The following is a 20746-nucleotide window of genomic DNA, read 5'->3' as shown; positions in this document are numbered from 1 at the left end:
TGAATGAATTCCCTATGGGTAGTTTAAATCAGATAACTTTAGAAGTCTTGATTTGGCCTTATTGCCTATTCTCGTCTTATAAAGGCATTAGGTTCAGAACACCTTTTCGGCTGACTATCTTATTTTCTGACTACTTATGAGTTGATCCTTCAATATTAGTAGTCGTGTTAGATGGCATTTTATGCATCTTTTATATTAGTTTTTATTAGTGTTTCGCATTATATTTTATGCTTTTTCTAGCGTTGTAAAAATTCCGATTAGGTCTCAATTAATCTCCGATTAATCCCTAGGCGCTACTCGACCGATTAGAAAGCGCCTAACGATTAATCCATGCATACAAAATGGCTGAAACAGTAGAACCCGATGAAATTTCAACACTTTGAAGAAATTATATCTCAATAGAAACTATTTGAGGTATGATTAGTGTTGTATTTATCATATTAACCTATTTTGTTATGATGTTAGTGATATTTATGAACTTTTATATGATATTAGTCATATTTAATTATTTAAAATCTAACAAATTAGCAATTAATGGTCCCCGATTAATCTCCACCTAGCCGATAATCCCTTAACCCCAGTCTACCGACTAGCTAACGTCTAGCGATTTTTACAACCTTGGTTTTTTCATAGGCCTTAGTTTAAATAATGTTTAACTCATGTTCATCTCTAGAATTCTCGTATTGCTCATGTTTTTACGTTGTTTTTAGATATTTCGAGTGGAGCAGTGATTTGGAACCAGTTTGGATGCATATTTGGAGCTTAATAGAGTTAAAAAAAACTTAACGAAGTTAGAACCTCGGTTTAATTTGCTGAAACCGAAGAGTTCATGTACGATACTTGTATTTTAGAAAAAAACACGATCACATTTTTTCTGCTGTGATCGTGCTTTCTGTTCACAAATATTTTGAGCCAAATATCAATTTTCGGGGCCTTGAAGCACTTACACGATCGTGTTTTTGGCAAAAATGTCCGAAATGGCAACGTACTTTTTTAAACGCGAAAAACAGGACTTCGAAGCATAAATACGACCGTGTTTCTTCAGAAAACATTATCGTGTTTTCTAAAACAAATCGTCTGATGTTGCGGGCTTGCGTATAAATACTCCATATCTTATCAGTTGAAACCCTAGACATTCCCAGACGAACATAGACGATTTTTTGGGTGATTCTTCTTCGTTTCCATCAATTTTTAATATTTCACGACTATGGATCAACTCTTTCATTTAGTTTATTAAGATTTAGTCATTTGATTTCTTTTTTTTATTGTTCTATATCTGATTTTATGTCCGGCTAAAACACTAGTTTTCAATTGTGACATCCCCATTTTCACAGCCAGAAAAGACCGATTTGTTTATGCTTTGTTTTTAAAATCAGAGTAATCTTTTACAGAAAACAGTTGCGGCATTTGTTCCCAAAACAAAACATGATAAGAATTTATCAAAACATTTCTTTTAAGAAATGTATTTTCATTATATAACAAAATCTCGGGATGTCATGTTCAATACAAACCAAAGGCATAAACAGAACAACATAGACCTTACACAGTTAATTTGTAACGCCCCGATTCTGGTATGTTGTTTAATATTATTATTTCTTCAAGTTTCAAGAGGGACTCGACGAGTCAGAGGCCCGACTCGTCGAGTAGAGGTGGGATTTTGAGCACGTTTAAGTTGGCGACTCGGCGAGTCCATATCCTGGACTCGGCGAGTCCATCAGTCTGAATGAAACCCTAAATCCCCGGGTTTTACACCCTATTTAAGCCATGTTATCAGCCCCAACCTCGCCCCATTCACCCTCAGAGCATCATTTAGCAAACCCTAACCTTTCCTTGAGCATTTTGCGCATTTCTTATGTGAATCTTGAAGTTTTGAAGAGAAGAAGGAAGCTAGATCCAAGGGAGTAGAAGGAGATCCAAGACCTTGCATCTATTGCAGAGTTATTGAGGTAATAATCGGATTTCCTCTGTTTCTATGACTGATTCTCCTTTGTTGAATCACATTTAGACCATTTTATCCATTTCTTAGCTTATTTATGGTAGAGAAATCGTATTGGGGTGATTGGCCTTCGGGTCTAGCCATGTTTCAGTCCCAAAGTAGTGGATCTAACACCTTTATGGAGCCATTTTGCTTGGAAGCCCTAGATCTACTCCTTTAAGTGTCTTTTTAGCCTTTAAATCCCTTTTCATGCATATGTACATGTAAAGTTGGAAACTTTACGTGGTAACTAACCTTTATGAACCCAAATCTATAAGTTGTATGCACTAGATTTGAGCAGAATCATCGGAGTAGTGTTGCATGCAACCGACTCGACGAGTTGTTCTTCAGACTCGGCGAGTCGAGTCGCGAGTCCCCAATTTCTTTCCCTTTTATGTGTCATGCCGAGTGGAACCAGTGATATATAGGTGGACTCAGTGAGTCGGAGATCGGACTCATTCATGGAAGGACTCGGTGAGTCAATGCCCTGACTCGGCGAGTCCAAGGCAATCTTCATGCCTCAAGAATAGACTCGACGAGTTGTTCATACAACTCGGTGAGTCGGATGCAGATTGATTGAGTGTTAGTATCGAAGAGGAACTCGTCGAGTCTATGCCAAACTCGACGAGTAGTAGCGAGCAGAAGCAAGAAAGTGAGAGTAAGGACTCGACGAGTTGGTGACCCAACTCGACAAGTTAGGTCAACTGTATGTTGACTTTGACCAATAGGTTGACTTTAACCAGGGGTAAAATAGTCATTTTACCCTCATTATGATTATCAGTATTTGATTGAGTGTACTTATGGGAATTGTAGCCGGGGTGAAATCGGAGCCGCAGCAGACAGATTCCGGAGCAGTTCATTCAGCACCTAGACTACGAGGTGAGTTTCCTTCCAGTAGGAACGGGTCTACGGCCACAATGTCGGCCCGATTAGCTAGCAGTAGTTTCCGGACTTCGGTCCGATACAGTAGATAGTGTGTTTGATGCCTTCGTGGCTCAAACAGGATTTATGAGTTATGTGTTCCGGGCTACGGCCTGATGTAGTATGCAGTATATGTGTTTATGCTAGATGATATGTGTCATGCTAGTTGATATGAGTTTATGTTATACTATGATCAGTCAGTTATGGACTTTGGTCCGATGCAGTTAGTTCCGGACTCCGGTCCGATGCAGTCAGTTCCGGACTTCGGTCCGATGCAGCTAGTTCCGGACTTCGGTCCGATGCACGGGTCAAGGTCCCAGTTAGTTTCGGATTTTGGTCCGATGCAGTCTCCGGACTTCGGTCTGATGCAGTGGGCAAGGCCCAATATGTAATTTATATGTATTGTATGGTGTGTGGTAGTTTGGGGGAGCTCACTAAGCTTCGTGCTTACAGTTTTAGTTTTGGTTTCAGGTAGTTCCACAAGTAAAGGGAAGAGCTCAAGATGATGGCATCGCACACACCACAGCTTCAGTTTTTGTCCTGGGAGTTTTTTTTGATACTTACTTTGATTTGATACAGTTATATCATGACATTTTATTATGGTTTGAGATATTTGACATATGGTTTTATGATATGACGTTCAGTATATGATTTTAATTATTATTAAAACGAAAATTTTGGGCCATATTTCGGGATGTTACATAATTATAACTACGGGCCTATAATCCTTATCTCTCGTTACGTCAGCCAACTTATGCTCTTGTGCCACAACTTGTAATACAAAGAAAACTGAATGGGTCAGGCTTGGGAGCCTGGTGAGCATATAGGGTTTTCAACCCACAATCTTTTATATATATATATATATATATATATATATATATATATATATATATATATATATATATATATATATATGTATGTATATATATATATATATATATATGTTCAATCATCAAACGATCATTCCAATTATCCATCCCCATTATCTTCATTACTCTTAAGGGTCTACCCTAAGAGTCATTTATTCGTTCACTCCGTATTAGGCACTAAGACAATAGCTGCCAGGATTATTTATTAGGCACTAAGACAATAGCTACCAGGATTCTTTATTTGGCACTAAGACAATAGCTGCCAAGGTTCTTTCGTAAAGCACTAATTCCATAGCTGCTCTGGCTCATTCATCGGGTACTAAATCCATAGCTACCAGTGTAGGTACTAAGTCCATAGCTACCAACATTTATCTAACAGTACTAAATCCATAGCTACCATTGTCTATCTAATAGTACTAAATCCATAGCTACCAACGTTCGTCTATACGATACTAAATCCATGGCTACTAAGGTTCATCTATACAGTACTAAATCCATAGCTACCAACATTCGTCTATACGGTACTAAATCCATAGCTACCAAGGTTCGTCTTTCGTCTCATCCTCAAACTCATTCGTCATCACACACCAACTAATTCGTCTACCCACGTTCTACCCAACATATTTGTAGATATAACATACATATACAGTTTAACTCATTTAAAACCTATATAAAACATCCATTCCACGCTTATCTCAAATAAACAACAATATATAAACACATAACACGTATTTCGTAGCAAATACTTAATACTTATGTGTTAGAATAAAGTAACTATACACTCACACATAACATAGATGTAATATATTCAATCGATACTTGTATTAAAATCGTGTTTATGAAAGGGACTATACACTCACTTGGTTAGACGATGCTCGGACAGCACTATAGCTCTAAGAGTAGTATTCTTCGGTGAAACCGAGATCACTTCGCCACCGGGCTTCTTGCGGGCAGAGCTTCGGCTCGGAAACTCTTTTCTTCTCGGGATCTTTGGGCTTCGGGACTTGCTTCGGGTCTCGGGGTTGATACCGGGGCTTCCAGGGTACTTCATTGCACGTAAATCGAGGTAATATGGGTGAGAGAGAAGAGATTTGGCAACCACAAACGGTTGCCCCTTAAAATCTATTTATAGGTTTGTTTTCTCATTTTCCACGTCGTGGGCACTTTTTCCATATCGTGGGCTTGGTCGTCATTGCATGCGTCATCATCCACTTGCTCTGTCAGGCTCCAGAAGGCGTCAGAAGCCATGCCACGTCATGGGCACTGTTTCCACGTCGTGGTCTTTGACAGTTTTGGGGTTTCGCGCCCCGAACTTCAGAAATTCATAACTTTCGGATACGAACTCCGTTTTCGACGTTCTTTAAATCGACGTGTAGGTAAGAACAAGATCTACAACTTTCATTTAGACTCCATCAGCTAATTTTGAGTTTATTTTGATTATATTATTTTTATATTATTTTTAGTAGACCGGGACAGGAAAACTCCGTTATAAACTCATAACTCCTTCGTCTGACGTCCGTTTTCGTCTGTCTTTCCGTCGTTGCACTACTATCGATGAGATATTCAATTCTCATTTAGATTGTTTCGGATAAATATCACTTGATCTCATATTCGAACTTCGGGTTGTACACTGCTAAGCCGAAACTTCGAAAAATCATAACTTCCTCATACGAAGTCAGATTTAGACGTTCTTATTACTCGCGGTTTAACGTATTCTACGACTTTCATTTAGATTTATAAGGCCAAATATAGCTCTAACGTAAATTCACTATTTACGTCGCGTTGTGTCGTGTCGGTTCTTTCGCGAAACTTCGACAGGTAATAACTTCTTCATTATAACTCGGATTTCGGCGTTCTTTATATGTACGGAATCCTTGTAACATATACTATAACTTAGTTAAGATTAATCCTTCTAAATAATCTTCCATCAAAAATTCATTTTTGATGCTTATCGTCTCTATATTGACTAACCCGGATCTACGGGTGTTACATCAATTCTGCAAAGATTAGTACTTTTATGTAATTAATCACTAAACCTGGCTTTTATTATCTGATTCTATCTAATTATTTATTGAATGTCTGATTTTGATTTTTTTTTAGATTGATCATCAAATTTAGGATTAAATCAATCTAGTTAATCAGTTGTTAAAATCTGTAATTGTTTTGGTAAACTGATAATAAGTAATAAGTAACATATCGATTCCGTGTTGGGATTTGACTATGTTATAAACTGGAATTTCATATTTTTACATTTTCGAGCTTATGAGAAGTATTGAATATTGTTGGAAATTTCACACAGATCATAGTGCTGATTTTCTAACTTGATTAAGAGCTTGTTTAATTAGATTAGTAAAAAGTTAGGATTAACTAAAGAGTTTTTTTAGTTAATTAACTAGGTAAAAAGAACTTACTAGAGCTTGTTACTAGTTTTTAGTACCAGCTTAGATATAATGTATCTTAAATAACCATGTATGTGTTGATTGCATAAATAGGAAAGTCGTAGCAGAACTGAAACATTTTTTATTACTAAATTTCATTTTGTTTATTTTCACATCTATTTTTAGTTGTAATTCACAACAAAACATCCAATTTCTTTTTATTTACTGTTTATTGACTAGTATGTGCCTTAAGCAAAGAGACATTGGCTTTTAAGTTGTGTCCCTGAGGATTCGACCCTACTTCCCTACGCTACCCATTAGTGCAACCAAACAGTGATAATTTATTTGTTTAAGACGTATGTGATAGCGTTTTAACAAGTAGCTTTTGTATGGTTATGGGACGGTTGAGAACTGGTGGATGTATGATGGTTGGGAGCCGGTAAGGGTAGGATGGCAGCATGCCAATGATTGTATATGTAATGTTGATATGTATGCTTGATAGAGATGATGACGGATCAACTATAAAGCCGATTGTCTTACTTGTATGAATTGCATGTATGGTGAGATATGTGGTATATTGGGAAACTTATTGAGCTTTATGCTTATGTTGTTAAGTTAAATGTTTTTAAGGTTGTTCGAGGGAAGAGTGCGACGTAATTGTACATTCGCATAAAAGATTTATTGTTATTGACTTTCGTTGGTTTTTATAAATTAACTATGTTTCATAAAGAAAGGATAATATAATATGTTTTTCAGGAATGTGCTTAAATGTTTAATTTGGTTTTAAATGAAAATTTTGGTTGAAATTTATGACGTATCAGATACAAGGAATAAAAAAATTTATAATTACCATTATGTGATGGCACATGATGTTAATTAAGGGAATGTGATAGATGATGTTTACCAAAAAGCACCTTTAGACAGTGTAGAGCAGGTAGAAGATATATGCAGATAGGCACAGATCAGACCTGGAGTTCTAGGTCGGGGACACGGTACTCCTGAAGGTGTCATCCTAGAAGGGTGTTATCTGGTTCTGGAGGCGGGGCCAGTTGGGCCCTAGGTATATTGGCCCGTTTCGGATTATCGCCCGAGTGGGCAAGGTTGCGTATCAGTTGGACTTGCCCAAGGAGCTCGAGCAAATCCACAATACATTTCACGCTTCGTAGTTACGGAAGTGTGTGGATGACGAGTCGATGGTTGTATCGCTAGATGATATTCAGATTGATGAGAGTCTGAATTATTTGGAAAAGGCCATTGCGATTTTGGATAGAGAAACGAAAGCCCTTCGGAACAAGGAAGTGAAGTTAGTAAAGGTGCAATGGCAGCACCGAAGATGCTCTGAATGGACCTGGGAGTCGCAGGATGAGATAAGGAAGCATTATTCAGACCTTTTTGCATCAACAGACTTCGAGGAGAAGTCTAGTTCAGGTGAGGGAGATTTGTAACGCTTGGTCCATGTATTATTTCATTTCTCAACTTTGGGGTTTTTGTGGGAACTCGACGATTTGGGGAGCTCCAACTCGTCATGTAGATACTTTTGTGTCTGCGGTTTTTAAGGATCCAAATCGACGAGTTGACGGCTAATGATGAAACCCTAATTTTAGGGTGTTGCATCCTATTTAAATGACTTAAACCCTTTTGGATGGCCTCCTTACCATGCTCCCTGTCTAGAAAACCCTAGATTTGTGTTTCATCTTGCAAGCTTGTGTGTGGTGAGCTTAGAGCGTTGTTTTTGGTGATTCTTGAAAGGAACTTGGAAGTGGGAAACATCTAGCTTGGAGGAAGGACCTTAGATCCAGAAACTCTTCTTGAAAGGCAACATTTTTAAGGTATAAAGTCGTCACCTTGTCATGTATTCATCTAGATCTCTTTACTTGAAGTTTAAGCTTGATTTTGGGGTTTTTGGTTGAGTTTTCCAAGAAGATGAGGATTCCAGGGGCTGATAAATTAGATTTGACACCTTCATGATCTCTCTTGGCTTAAAGTTGCAAACTTTATTGGTCCCTTTGTCCCATTTATGCAATAAGATCATTATAAAGTCATTAGTGAGCCTTAGAGTGTGTTATATCATGCATGGACGTAAAAGTTGGAAACTTTACGTGATTTCCCAACCTTGGGACATCAGATTTGTGTTTTGGGACGTTGTTGTGGGAGTTTTAGGTCTTAATGGGTCAAGACCCTCTTTAAAGAACCTATAGTTTGAGTTTGACGCCTTTTGGATGGTTCTTAAGGGTAAAGCTGGAAACTTTACCCTTTTTGACATCATTTTGGAAGAGATATGAGGTTTGGGGCCCTTGGATCTATTGGAAACAACTTAATGCATTAAGAGGCTGGATTACAAGCCAACTCGGCGAGTTCATTGGTGAACTCGACGAGTTGATGGGATTTTTCGCGATCTGATTAAACAATAGGGAAACTCGACGAGTTGTGTCAACTCAAGAAGTTAAATTTGACCTTTGACCTTGGTTTTTGACCAAGTTTGACCTTTATGGGTTTTGGGGCATTTTGAGTTGCAATTAAGGAAATTGTTTCTGTTTTAGGGTTGTGTAGAGCGGATATTGTAATCCCTATCTAGTCAGCTTTCGTGCAATATTGAGGCGATTCTTCTCACCACCCTCATGGGTCTAAGGCACCAAGGCTGACACATTAATTGATATTAAGATGTTTGGATTTGGAATGTGTAATGGTTTGCTATTTGATTTATGAATAGATTTATGTAAAGACCATGGGGGAGCCCATGACACTTGGCAAGACCATGGGGGAGCCCATGGCATGAAGGTATAAGACCATGGGGGGAGCCATGACATTCCATTAAAGACCATGGAGGAAGCCCATGTAATTGGGAAACTCACTAAGCTTGTGCTTACAATATTATTGAATCTTTCAGGTACTTCTATTGTTAAGGGCTAGGGCCCGACTTGATGATGTGGCATGCATTCTCCAGTGTTTTCACATTTAGCTCCTTGTACTTTGAATTTAAAAAATAATATGGATATGTATTGGGATTTTTGTACTTCCTATGGATGAGGTTTACGAAATTAAAAGTTTAAAAATTTTCTTAAAATTGGGCTGTTACAGTTTGATTACATCATTTTTGAAGTGGTAAGTTGGTCATATTTTTGCCACTTCATTTATTAGTGTTGCATAAGCTTGTTGACCGTGTCCTTTGCTGACTATCACCTCATTTATTAATGCCATATAAAGCAAAATGAACAATTATATTAGAAAAATGAGCCACAAGCAAGAATTTTAAAACAAACACCTAAAAAATTAAGAGAGAGAGAGAGAGATTATGAAGTGAGGCTTAGAATCATCATAGATTCTTTTTTGCTTCTCACTCAATTTAGAAACTTAAGTATTTATGAAATTGACTAAAAAACAACCGCATCCTTTTCGCAAGTTCTTGAGGTAATGTTAAAATGGGCACCCAAGAATCTGAAGGAAATTGCAAACAGTTGCATCTTTCAGAAATTGAAGGTTTAGAAAAATTATTTCAATGTTCTAAGTTTTAAGAAAATAGATTATAGAAAGTCAGTGAAGACTTCTGAACCATAAAGTTAATGATTTTCCTGTTGGTTGATGATTGGAACCAAGATGAAGAAGCACATAAAATGAAAAAAAATTATGTTTATGAGATGGAAATTACTTACTTGTAGTGGTTCAGGAATCATGATTCAGAATTATCAGTAAATTCAAATCAACATGAACATCGACTTTCAGAGTTGAAACTATTGAAGGGGCGTTGCAGGTGGATGGAATTGGTGGAGGCGGTACTAGAGGTAGGTGTCACTAGTATTAGGCGGAGGAAGAAATGGTGAGGAGGAGGTAGAATTGATGACGCTGACTAGAAGGAAGATGATCGATGGCATAGAGGGAGGAGGAATAAGTGGTTGTCTATGTGAGGAAGAAGAATGTTGATTTAGTTTGTTGACATTGGTCTTGTTATGGTGGAGGCAAATTTTAATAGGATTAATAAGAAACTGATCCCTAAAATAAATGGATATTACAAGTTAATTTGGGATATTAATTAATGTCAAATATTGTGGATGTGACACTCAAACCGAGTAAAACAAGTCCAGGGGACTAAATAGACAGGTTGCTGTTAGATGCCATTTTTTGCATCTTATAGGGTAGTTATCATTTTAGCATCATATTTTGTACATTTGCATGTCATTTATTTAAATAATGTTCAGCTCATGTATTTCATTAGAATTCCCGTATTGCTCACATTTTTATGTCAATTTCAGATAGTTCAAGTGGAGCAGTGCTTTGGGAGCAACTGGATGCATGTTTGGAGCTTGGGACTTATGAAGGATTATGAGGAATTCTTTCAAGATGCTTCGGTCGAGAAACATTCGATCAAATTAATTACACGAAGATAGAATATGCAATCTAAAGTTAAAGAATGTTGTTGACAGCTTTGACCCCCTGTCAGTATTTTGACCATATCTCATGAACCGTAACTCCGATTGATGAGATTCAAAATGATCTGAAAGTGGATGAAATTTCGGACGTCATAGGCAAAACATGCGATCACATCAATGGTCCATGTGATCGCATGGGGCCTTTATACGATCGCAACTTTGGTCGCAGCTTGTCTTCGAGGTTTTTTTGTGCCAAAAATTCATCCGATAGTGAAAATTTAAAAGGTCTGTGACGCTTTTCGGTAATACATGCGATCACAACTTTAAAACATGTGATCGCATGCGCATCGTTTTTGCCACTGGACGTATAAATAGACCCTCATAACCATCCAGTAACCTAAGTTGGCGATTCCGAGGCACCAGACGACGAAAATACGATTTTGGAGGCGTTTCTTCTCCGATTTCAACGATTTATAAAGATCTGAAGATTGTGGATCATCTCCATCAAGTAGATTAGTAAGATTAGTTTTTTTATGCCTCTTTTCATTTGTTTTTATCATATTTTAGCCATGTCTAGCTAAAACCTTAGTTTTCAGTTCTGCAAAGACGAGTACTTTTCATGTGACTAATCGTTAGATATGGTTTTTTATTTGTGTTTCTATCTAGATTCTTCAGCTTTGTTCTTAATGAATGTTTGAGTTTGATTCTTCTTAGTCTGATCACCTAGCAAGGGTTTTAACATTCAAGTTAATCAATTATATAATATTTAATTGTTCTTGTCAACTGGTAATAAGTACCAAGTAATAAATTGGTTCCGTGTTTGGGATTTGACTTTATTATAAACTTTAAAAATCATATCTTTACGCTTCCGAACCTGTGAGAAGTATTAGATATTGTTGGGAATTTTACATAGAACCTAATGCAATTTTTTCCGATTTAATTAAGAACTTGTTTAATTGAACAGTAAAAATTCAGGGTTAATTCAAAGAGCTTGTTTTGATTAACTAATTTAGGTAAAAGAGAAATTACTAGAATTTGTTAGTTTTTCTTAGTACCAGCTTAGATAGAACGCATCTCAAATAATCAGATCTGGAACAATTACATGATTAGGAAAGTCGCAGCAGAACTGAAAATTGTTTTTTATATTGATTTTCATTTAATTTAATATCACTGCATTTTCAGTTTTTACTTTAATCGAAATCCCCCTTCCTAATAATTTTTGTCTTGACTAGATTGTGCTTGATGCAAAAAGGCATTAACCATTAGGTTGTGTCCCTAAGAATTTGACCATGCTTCTTTATGCTATATTTTTAGTGCAACCAGCAATGATAAATTTATTTGTTTAATATGTGCGCGACAGCGTGTTAACAGTTGCGCACGAGTTTGTGCTATATTTTTAGTTTATATATATATATATATCTATATATATATATATATATATATATATATATATATATATATATATATATATATATATATATATAGGGTTAGGTTCATGTGAGACGACCTAATTTTGTGAGACCGTGAGACTTATTTTTTTATTTTATTTATTTATTTTTATTTTTTTTTAGTTAATTCAAGTTCCGAAAATAATATTTAAAAAAAGAATTTTTTGATTTTTCCATTTATTTTTCATTTTAAAATTATTTTTAGAATATGTACAGTGTAATATTTTATTTAGAATATTTCACGTATTTTTAAAAAAATAGAATTTTTTTTATTTTTTTTATTTTTTTAAAAAATTTTTTTAGTTAATTCAAGTTCCGAAAATAATATTTAAAAAAAGAATTTTTAGATTTTTCCATTTATTTTGCATTTTAAAATTATTTTTTAGAATATGTCAGTGTAATATTCTATTTAGAATATTTCACGTATTTTTCAAAAAAAAAAAACGGGATTTTTTTTTATTTTTTTTAGTTAATTCAAGTTCCGAAAATAATATTTAAAAAAAAAAATTTTAGATTTTTCTATTTATGAACCTGAACCTATATATATATATATATATATATATATATATATATATATATATATATATATATATATATATATATATATATATATATATATATATATATATATATATATATATATATATATATAAACCTTAAAAACTTCATAAAAGATTTTTGTCATTTCCCCAAAATATAATTACCGTCACCTTGAATGCAAGATTTGAATACCATAAAAAATAAAAATATGATGCCTAATTTTTATAAGATCTCAGATTTATTACTTGTAATATTATGTTACGTATTAATTATTTTTTGGTGTTATATATATATATATATATATATATATATATATATATATATATATATATATATATATATATATATATATATATATATATATATATATATAGAGGTTCAAATGTTTTTAGCAAATATTGTATGCCTAAATGCTCCAATTAGAATTTAGGAAAAAAGAAATCATTAATTAAATAATAAAGGGTAACTTAGTCATTTTACCTTTATAAACCAAAAATAAATGTTGTATATTTGGAAAATCATTAAATGAGTATCACATATCCTTTTTAAATCGTTGTTCATCTCACTAACCCTAATCCCTGCTCTTTTCTTGTTTCGATCGGTAGGCACATGAGAGACCCGATTTTTCTTCCTCCATCTTCATCAGATCGAGAAGGCATCAGACGATTTCCACCTTCGTTTTTTCGGCGCCGTTTGTTCCTCCGATGACGGATTAGCTCGTGGCTAGTCTTAATCTGTTCGTCTCTTCTTCCTTATTCTGTGGATATTGTTGGTGTTGTTCTCATGGAGGGGTTCCTCCTGATTTGGAACCTGATGTTGTTATGAAAAGAAAGGGAAAAAATGCGAACCCGAGAAACAAGCTGAAAATCGATTCTGGTGAGGCTTCTAAGTTACCATCTGATCCTCTGAAAGCTAAATCAGTCACTCTTCTTGTCAATAAGTTTGAATCAGAAGTGAAATCTCCTGTGATAAAAGGATCAAGTGATGTGAGTAAATCTGAAGGCCCTAGGTCTGGAGTGAATTTGGTGGATTCCCTTTTGGATGTTGGATGTGATGCGATTTCTATTGAGAATAAGGGCTTGGGATTGTCGAGTGGTTCTGAGGGTGCTGTGATGGGATCGAAGATTTCTTCTAAAGTGGTTATGGCTGATATCGCTGGTTCTCCAATGGTTAATCATGTCATTCGCAATCCAATTAAGGAGGATGGAGTGATAGAAGGTTTGAGCTCCCCTGTGCTTGAATTTGAAAAAGACATTGAGCAACTAATTATTTATTTAGTGCCTACCAACTGTTTGTTAAAAATCATAAGAGACAAGATTTTTGTTTTTCATGTTTTTCACAGGTTTCAAGATTGGCCAAGGGATAAGCTGTCATTATTGAGCATTTAAAGAAAGTTTCATGTTGCATACCAATTGCTCGATAAAATGCTTAAATCAGGTTTCTGGATTTTCTATCCAATCTTTTTATATAAGTTCAACTATTTTTTTTGGCAAATATAAATGGTTTCTTCATAAAGGTTTTTGTTGTAAGTAAGGTGTTTAACAAAACTCTTGAATCAACTTTGTTTCAATTGTATTATAAATTGTTTTGCAGGACCATGGAAGTATCAAATCTGTTAATTTTTTTATTCATTTGATTGTTAATAAATTGAGAGGATAAAAATATGTTAATTTTTTTTATTCATGTCTTCCGATTATGGTTTTGGTTAATTATTTATATGTTGATAATAAATTCTGCTAGAATTTTACTGTTTTATTTTGATAAAATTTTAATATGTATATGTTGATAATGTATTCTAACAGAATTTACTGTTGCATTCTAACATAATTTGTGATAGAAATGGCTTGAAGAATGGTTTGAAGAACTGATGGGAAAGGTTTTAAGAATGAATTAAAGAATGATCACACTCAATGTTTAAGAATGTTGTTATTTTTAAAGAATTACACTTGTTATTTTTTCAGAATGTTGTTATTATTCAAAGAATCACAATTAATTTTTGGTATATTATTAGTTAAAGAATCTATTTTGTGTATTCTTTTCAGAATGTATTTAGTAGTTTATGATTGACATTATGTTATTCTGACAGAATATGTTAGAATGTAGTTATTTTTCAACCTCGGATTTCAAAACTTTGTTATTATTCAATAATATTCTAATAGAATAAAATTCTGAAAGAGCATCATTCTAACTAAAAAAAATATTTTGACAGAATAAATCGGTTATTTTTACAAATTATGTTAGAATTAAAATTGAATTAATTAAAAAAATCATATTTTTAAAATTAGGAGAATTAATTATCTATAAATATCCAAAAATTTCCTTTTATAATTGTAGTTAATTGTCCAAAATACCTTTTTGCTAAAATTTGTGTGATTATATGGTACATGTTATCCCATTGTAATATCATACACTTTCAAATCATGTTCATTGATGAATTCCATCCGTTGGTCCAAATTTGTGCATTCTGGCACACAATAAAATAACATAAGGCCTAAGCGTGTATATATATATATATATATATATATATATATATATATATATATATATATATATATTAAATTGTTACTTGTAGCTTTATGTTATGTATAAAAATTGATGTAAGATAATTTTGTTAAAATCTAATCAAGAAACCTTTTCGAAAATCTATATAAATTTGCAAAAGAAATATGTTTGGATTTTTTTTTTTTTGTCTAAAAGTAATGTAATGAGGTAAATCATTTTTCGCATCAAATATTATACTAGTATGATACTATGATATAAAAATAAGGTAATGGATCAAGGCCATATAAGTTAATTTAGCACTACACAAAGCATAAAAAGCGTGGTACACCTAAAACGTAAAACCAACTCACTTCTATTCTTTTAATCAAAATGGTTAATGACAATCACTTGAATACTTGATTCACATTCGTTCGTTATGACTTATGATTAGCTACATTTTGTTGACTGTATTTTTTGTTAATTAAATATAATACATTTTAAATTTATCGTTGACACGTCACAAATACTCCATATTAGAAAAAGCTTAAATAGTTTAATCATTTAAATAGCCCGTTAGCCCAATTTCCGTGAGCCCAAGGTTTAATCAATTTGGGAATCGGCTCTTACTTTGCCAGTTTAATTAATCCGTCGAAGTCGATTGTGAAGACGTGAATCTAAGAAGAACCAGAAGGTTCCACTCCCTCAGCCCCTGCCCCGCCCAGCACCTCTGCCGGCGTCCAGCTCCACAGCCTCCTGCTAATTCTCTTCCTTCCGCTGCTCAACGCCGTATGTCATCGCCACCCCTTTGAAGCCACCGGCCGGAGACCTTCGATAGCCAGCCACAGCTACACCGTCGCGACCCACCTCAGGTTCCATTCTTCTTCCTTTTTTCCGGCTTTCTTTCTTCTTGATATAAAGTTATACCAAATTCATCGTTATCAATTAATGCTGGTCGATTTCTTCCTTTTTTTCTCTGCCTTCGATAGCCACAGCTACTTGTTTGCTACTTCTGATTTGCTGGTCATATATGATATCAAATGTGTTTGTTGTTCATATGTGATATCTGATGTGTATAGTGTTCTGTATCTTTAATTAGATGTTTGAATTTGTGTTGTTAAGGCCCATAATGAGGGTTTTTTATTTGAGTTGGGACGGTTGGCATTGCAGGCAAGCTGTTTGATCAAATGCCTTAGAGGGTCTATAAGGGTTACAAATGCCTGGGAGGGATGAGTGGACATATTTGCCCTTGTCCCCTGTTTTTATCATGTTTTTAAGGATTACAAATGCCTGTTTTTATCATGTTTTTATCAGAAACTTTGCAATTAATCTTTTGTCGATCTTCATCCTTTCAGTTTCACTGCGTAATTTCACGTTCTTTGATCTGCATTTGGGATCCAAACAATAAGATGATCACAGGTGCATCTGCTTCTTCCATTGTAGTTCAACTGCTCGATCAAATACCCCTGAGGAAATTGTTTTGCTTTTACATCACTTTTCTCTCGAAAACCCTTGTTGTATTTCATTCCCGTTGAATTTCCTTTGACTCTGACACTCACGTATGCCCTATATGATGCAACGTAGGATGCCAATATCAGACTAGAGGCCTTCTTTTGCACAAATGGCAATACCCTGGTACGTTTTAATTTTATACTCTCGTAGTCACAAAAAGGAATATGAATTGGAAGTTCTAAACTCATATCAATTTCTACTATTTCATTTTTTTGCAAATACAGGTTTGAGGAAGACAACATCACATACATTACACGCAAGGTTTTTGAAAAAGAAACCAATAAGTTGTTCAATACATCAATCGATTGAAATCTCCCCTGTTGTTGACAAGAAGAGGGATGAAAATAAGAGACCATTGGTTAAAATGTGTGGAATCACATCAGCTAAAGATGCAGCTCTAGCAGCAGAAGCTGGAGCTGACTTTATTGGAATGATCCTTTGGCCTAATTCAAAACGTTCAGTTTCAATATCAACTGCAAAAGAAATCTCAAAAGTTGCACGTGAATATGGGGCAAAGCCTGTTGGAGTATTTGTTGATGATGACTCCAACTCTATTTTAAAAGCTTCTGATGATGCGGATCTTGAATTTGTGCAGGTAGATTATCAAATATAAAATATGTATATATAAAATTCGGATTTTTATTCATTTGATAACATGCTAAACCTGTATTTTACAGCTTCATGGAGATGGATCACGGGATGCATTTTCTGTTCTATCAAAGGAAAAACAAATTGTTTATGTTCTTCATGCAAATGAAGATGGTAAACTTCTCAATCATATATCAGATGGAGATTGTTGTTTGGTAGATTGGATTCTGGTGGATAGTGCAAAAGGAGGAAGGTATTGTTTTGTGTTATTATCAAATATATCTGCAACATTAAATTTAGTAACAAGTGGTTGGGTGTGGGTGTACATTGGCAGTGGTAAAGGATTTGACTGGTCAAAGTTCAAGCTACCACCAATAATGAGCAAAAACGGGTGGCTATTGGCGGGAGGGATCAAACCAGAAAATGTAATTTCAGCTCTTTCAATCTTAAAACCAGATGGAGTTGATGTGAGTAGTGGTATATGTGCTTCAGATGGCATTCAGAAAGATAAATCACGCATATCATCTTTCATGACATCTGTAAATTCTGTTCAATATTAATCATAATCCATCAAGAAAAAAAAAACATGAAAATGTGCTCGTTGTCTGTAACTCTTTTTTGATTTCATGTCAAATCAATGGAAAGCAACAATGAAACCTTTCTATTAATTGATATTTCTCAATTACTTGGGTGGTGTTGTATTTTATTAATTAAAGTTTGGTATAACAAATGACCCCACGCCTTTTATTATCATGTCCTTTTACTCAAATATTACGAAAAAAAACAAACATGGTTTTAAGTGGTCCACTTATCATGTATAGATTCATTTGTATCCAAAGATAGACAATAATGGTCCTTTAAGATAGAGATGTATGTGGACAACAATATTCCTTTTTCCTCTATAAAAGAAAACGTACTTTTAGCTTACATGTGTTACAAAATATTAACATAATAAATTTATGGGGATATGAATGTAATTATACAAAAGAGATTTGTTCAAAGCGTGGGGTCAGTTTGATAGTATACAACATCCCCTTCGTCACTCACATAATGATCTTTTTTCATACTATTTGCAACAACTCCAAGCAAATGGAATGGAATTGGCCATGATTTCTTTGGCTCCCTGTAATATTCCCCAAGCACTGGTTTTGCAGCTTCGGTCTACATTATCACAATTCAATTTCTGTTAATATATTTACTAATTAATAATATAATAAATTTTATAAAGAAAGAGTACTTACTGCCTCTATTAAGTTATAATGTGGGATTTGAGGGAAAAGATGGTGTATGACATGGGTTCCTATGTCATGATGGATGTTATTGATCCATCCATAGTCACGATCAAGTGTTGTTAGCCCTCCTCTTAGGTAACTCCATTCCTGTTGTGTTTCAAATTGAAAACAATATAATATAAGAAATTTATTCTAGTTTGTTACAATAATTAAGATATAAAGAGATTGAAATTTAGGGTTTAGTTTAAAGTTCAAACCTTGCCACGGTACCATGGGAGCTTGTCTTCATGACCATGGTGATGCAAGTAGGTTACTAAATCGAGCCACATCACAAATCCCTGAATTTAAATCACAAATTTAGTTAAAATATTCATAATAGTAAAATGGTCATTTACTATGTCTGGATGTAGATTTAGATACCGACACATCATTCATTTGCATTTTGGATTTAGATTCAGACAGTTCATTTAGCCCAAAACAAAACAAACAGCTGAAATTTGGAACAAGTGCTATATACACAAGACGTTTTTTTTTTTCTTTGGATTAAATGAATTGTTTGAAAGTGAGTAAATAACCATTTTGCCCAATTGCGTGTATGTAGTCCAATAAACAATGCTATATACAGTTTGAGAGTTTAGATTAAGTCCATTACATAAAAGAGAAAAGAGAAACTAACCAAATAGGGGATGCCATAGAGTTTAAGTACTTGAAGTGGGCCAATTACAAAGGACAAACCCACAAGAAGGGCAGCCATGGCTGTCCAACAAACGGTTGATGTGATCACATCTTTCTTCTCATTAGGCAGAAATAAATCGCTCTCTGGGTGAAAATGAGACCCTTTCTTTCCTGGACTTCGACCCCACTGATATGATATAATTTGAAACCCCAAACATAAGTTAAAATAAACATAAAAACAAAATAAATCAAATGGTTAAATTTTAAAAGTATCAATTATCAGATTTCTATTAAATATTATTATATGGTAAACTTGATAAGGCTCACCAGATAGAAAGGGTATGCAAGCATAGGGAAAGGCAAAGTGAATCTCAACATGCGAGTTGCCGTATCTAAACTTCTATAAATCTTCTCAGATAACTTTTTAAAAAAAAAAAGCACAAATTTCAAGAAATTAGATTGTGTTATAGATATAATAAAAAATGAAAATCTATATTACTAAACTCACTGGATGCCAAGATTCATCATTCTCAACATGTCCATGGTTTTGATGATGAGTTCTATGGCTAATTCTCCTATAAAAAACAATCATAACAATTAAAAATAATAATAATAATCTAATAAAAAGTGAATATGAGTAGACATGAATAAGGAATTATTTGTTGAAGTTAAATTCAATATTACAAAAATGAAAAAGGAGTAGGAATATAATATACCATCCATGGTAAGGTACAAGAATTGAAGAATGAAGAAGATGACCAACTACACTATTGAGTTTTGCATTATTAGAAAAGCTTCCATGGCCACTGTTCAACCAAAAAACAGAATCATAAATACAGAATTAAAAGCTAAAAACAATCATTTGTTACACAAAAAGATGATAAAAAAGAAATTAAAGAATTAGCTATCATACCAATCATGGCCAAGAACAAAAAGAGCCCAGAACATTGTTCCTTGAGCAACCCAATACAGAGGCCAAACCACCATATTGTTAAAATAAGCCGCCGCCGCCGCCAACCCAAAAACCACCACCACATCTCTTAACACATAACTCATCGACTTCCATGGATTCTTCACCCAGCAATGTTTTGGGATGGCGGCTCTGATGTCAGCCAATGTAAAGGGTGGTGGTGCTCCGGGGTTGAACTCACTTTCTCCGACGTTAATCTTTTCGTCTTCTTCTACAAATTGGACATCCACCGGCGCACTCACTTTCAATGCCCACCTCCTATCTCTTGAAACCGATGAGTTTGGCCGGAAAATCTTTGACGACGTCGGAGCTATTCTGATTGAATTCGGAATGGTGGAACTTGAGATTCGTGTTCTGGGATTAGAATAAAGTCTGGGAAGTGGTCTTAAACCACATTCTGATAACACCCAGCTAGCCATTGGAGATACCCAGATGATGAAATCGAAAAACCAGAAACTTTTCAGTAATGGGTTTGTCTTTCTAGAGAGAGGAAGTGTGAAGAGAGGAACTGTGTCTGTGTGTGTGTGTGGAATTGAAGGTAATGAAGGTGTTCTTGAGGAGATAAAACGCCCACGTCTTCTGAATATATCAGATCTTTGTCCGTGTGGGTTTTCAATCACCTCTCTCCTACTCTATGGCTCTCCTTTGCTTCCAGTTGACATCTTATATGAATCTGGATCCATACATATATATATGTAGTGTTTGTATATATAAAAATCCATTGGGTCTCTGTTTCTACCCAATTTCCTTACTCCATTAGATCTGCTTTTGATAAGTCCATTTTTTCTATATGGTG

The 20746-nt window shown here is 34.6% G+C and overlaps 2 protein-coding genes across 2 annotated transcripts; one reads left to right on the top strand and one right to left on the bottom strand.

Moving 5' to 3' along the window:
• Window positions 1-15592: 15592 nt before the first annotated feature.
• Window positions 15593-17758, top strand: LOC111919703 (N-(5'-phosphoribosyl)anthranilate isomerase 1, chloroplastic). Its single transcript, XM_023915285.2, has 6 exons — window positions 15593-15845; window positions 16329-16392; window positions 16558-16608; window positions 16710-17080; window positions 17163-17326; window positions 17408-17758. The coding sequence occupies exons 2-6, from the start codon at window positions 16383-16385 to the stop codon at window positions 17631-17633; spliced, it is 822 nt and encodes a 273-aa protein (XP_023771053.1). The 5' UTR covers window positions 15593-15845; window positions 16329-16382; the 3' UTR covers window positions 17634-17758.
• Window positions 17759-17948: 190 nt separating this feature from the next.
• On the bottom strand, window positions 17949-20746 carry LOC111919702 (omega-3 fatty acid desaturase, chloroplastic). The gene is made up of 8 exons (XM_023915284.3): window positions 19894-20746; window positions 19697-19786; window positions 19489-19555; window positions 19308-19400; window positions 18982-19167; window positions 18563-18643; window positions 18315-18452; window positions 17949-18234 (listed from the first exon to the last, which is right to left on the bottom strand). The coding sequence occupies exons 1-8, from the start codon at window positions 20367-20369 to the stop codon at window positions 18070-18072; spliced, it is 1296 nt and encodes a 431-aa protein (XP_023771052.2). The 5' UTR covers window positions 20370-20746; the 3' UTR covers window positions 17949-18069.

The sequence above is a fragment of the Lactuca sativa genome, chromosome 8 (genome assembly GCF_002870075.4).
Source record: "Lactuca sativa cultivar Salinas chromosome 8, Lsat_Salinas_v11, whole genome shotgun sequence".
NCBI lineage: Eukaryota > Viridiplantae > Streptophyta > Magnoliopsida > Asterales > Asteraceae > Lactuca > Lactuca sativa.
This window is presented reverse-complemented; position numbering and strand designations above follow the sequence as displayed.

Bases quoted from the DNA above. Each gene is read 5' to 3' on its own strand.
- LOC111919702 (XM_023915284.3), bottom strand. From the start codon at position 20,369: ATGGCTAGCTGGGTGTTATCAGAATGTGGTTTAAGACCACTTCCCAGA. The intron at 19,787-19,893 runs GTATGATAGCTA...TTGGTTGAACAG, and splicing joins TTTGTTCTTGGCCATGATTG to TGGCCATGGAAGCTTTTCTA. The intron at 18,453-18,562 runs GTTTGAACTTTA...GAAACACAACAG, and splicing joins TCCCATGGTACCGTGGCAAG to GAATGGAGTTACCTAAGAGG.
- LOC111919703 (XM_023915285.2), top strand. The intron at 17,081-17,162 runs GTAGATTATCAA...TGTATTTTACAG, and splicing joins CGGATCTTGAATTTGTGCAG to CTTCATGGAGATGGATCACG. The intron at 17,327-17,407 runs GTATTGTTTTGT...GTACATTGGCAG, and splicing joins GATAGTGCAAAAGGAGGAAG to TGGTAAAGGATTTGACTGGT.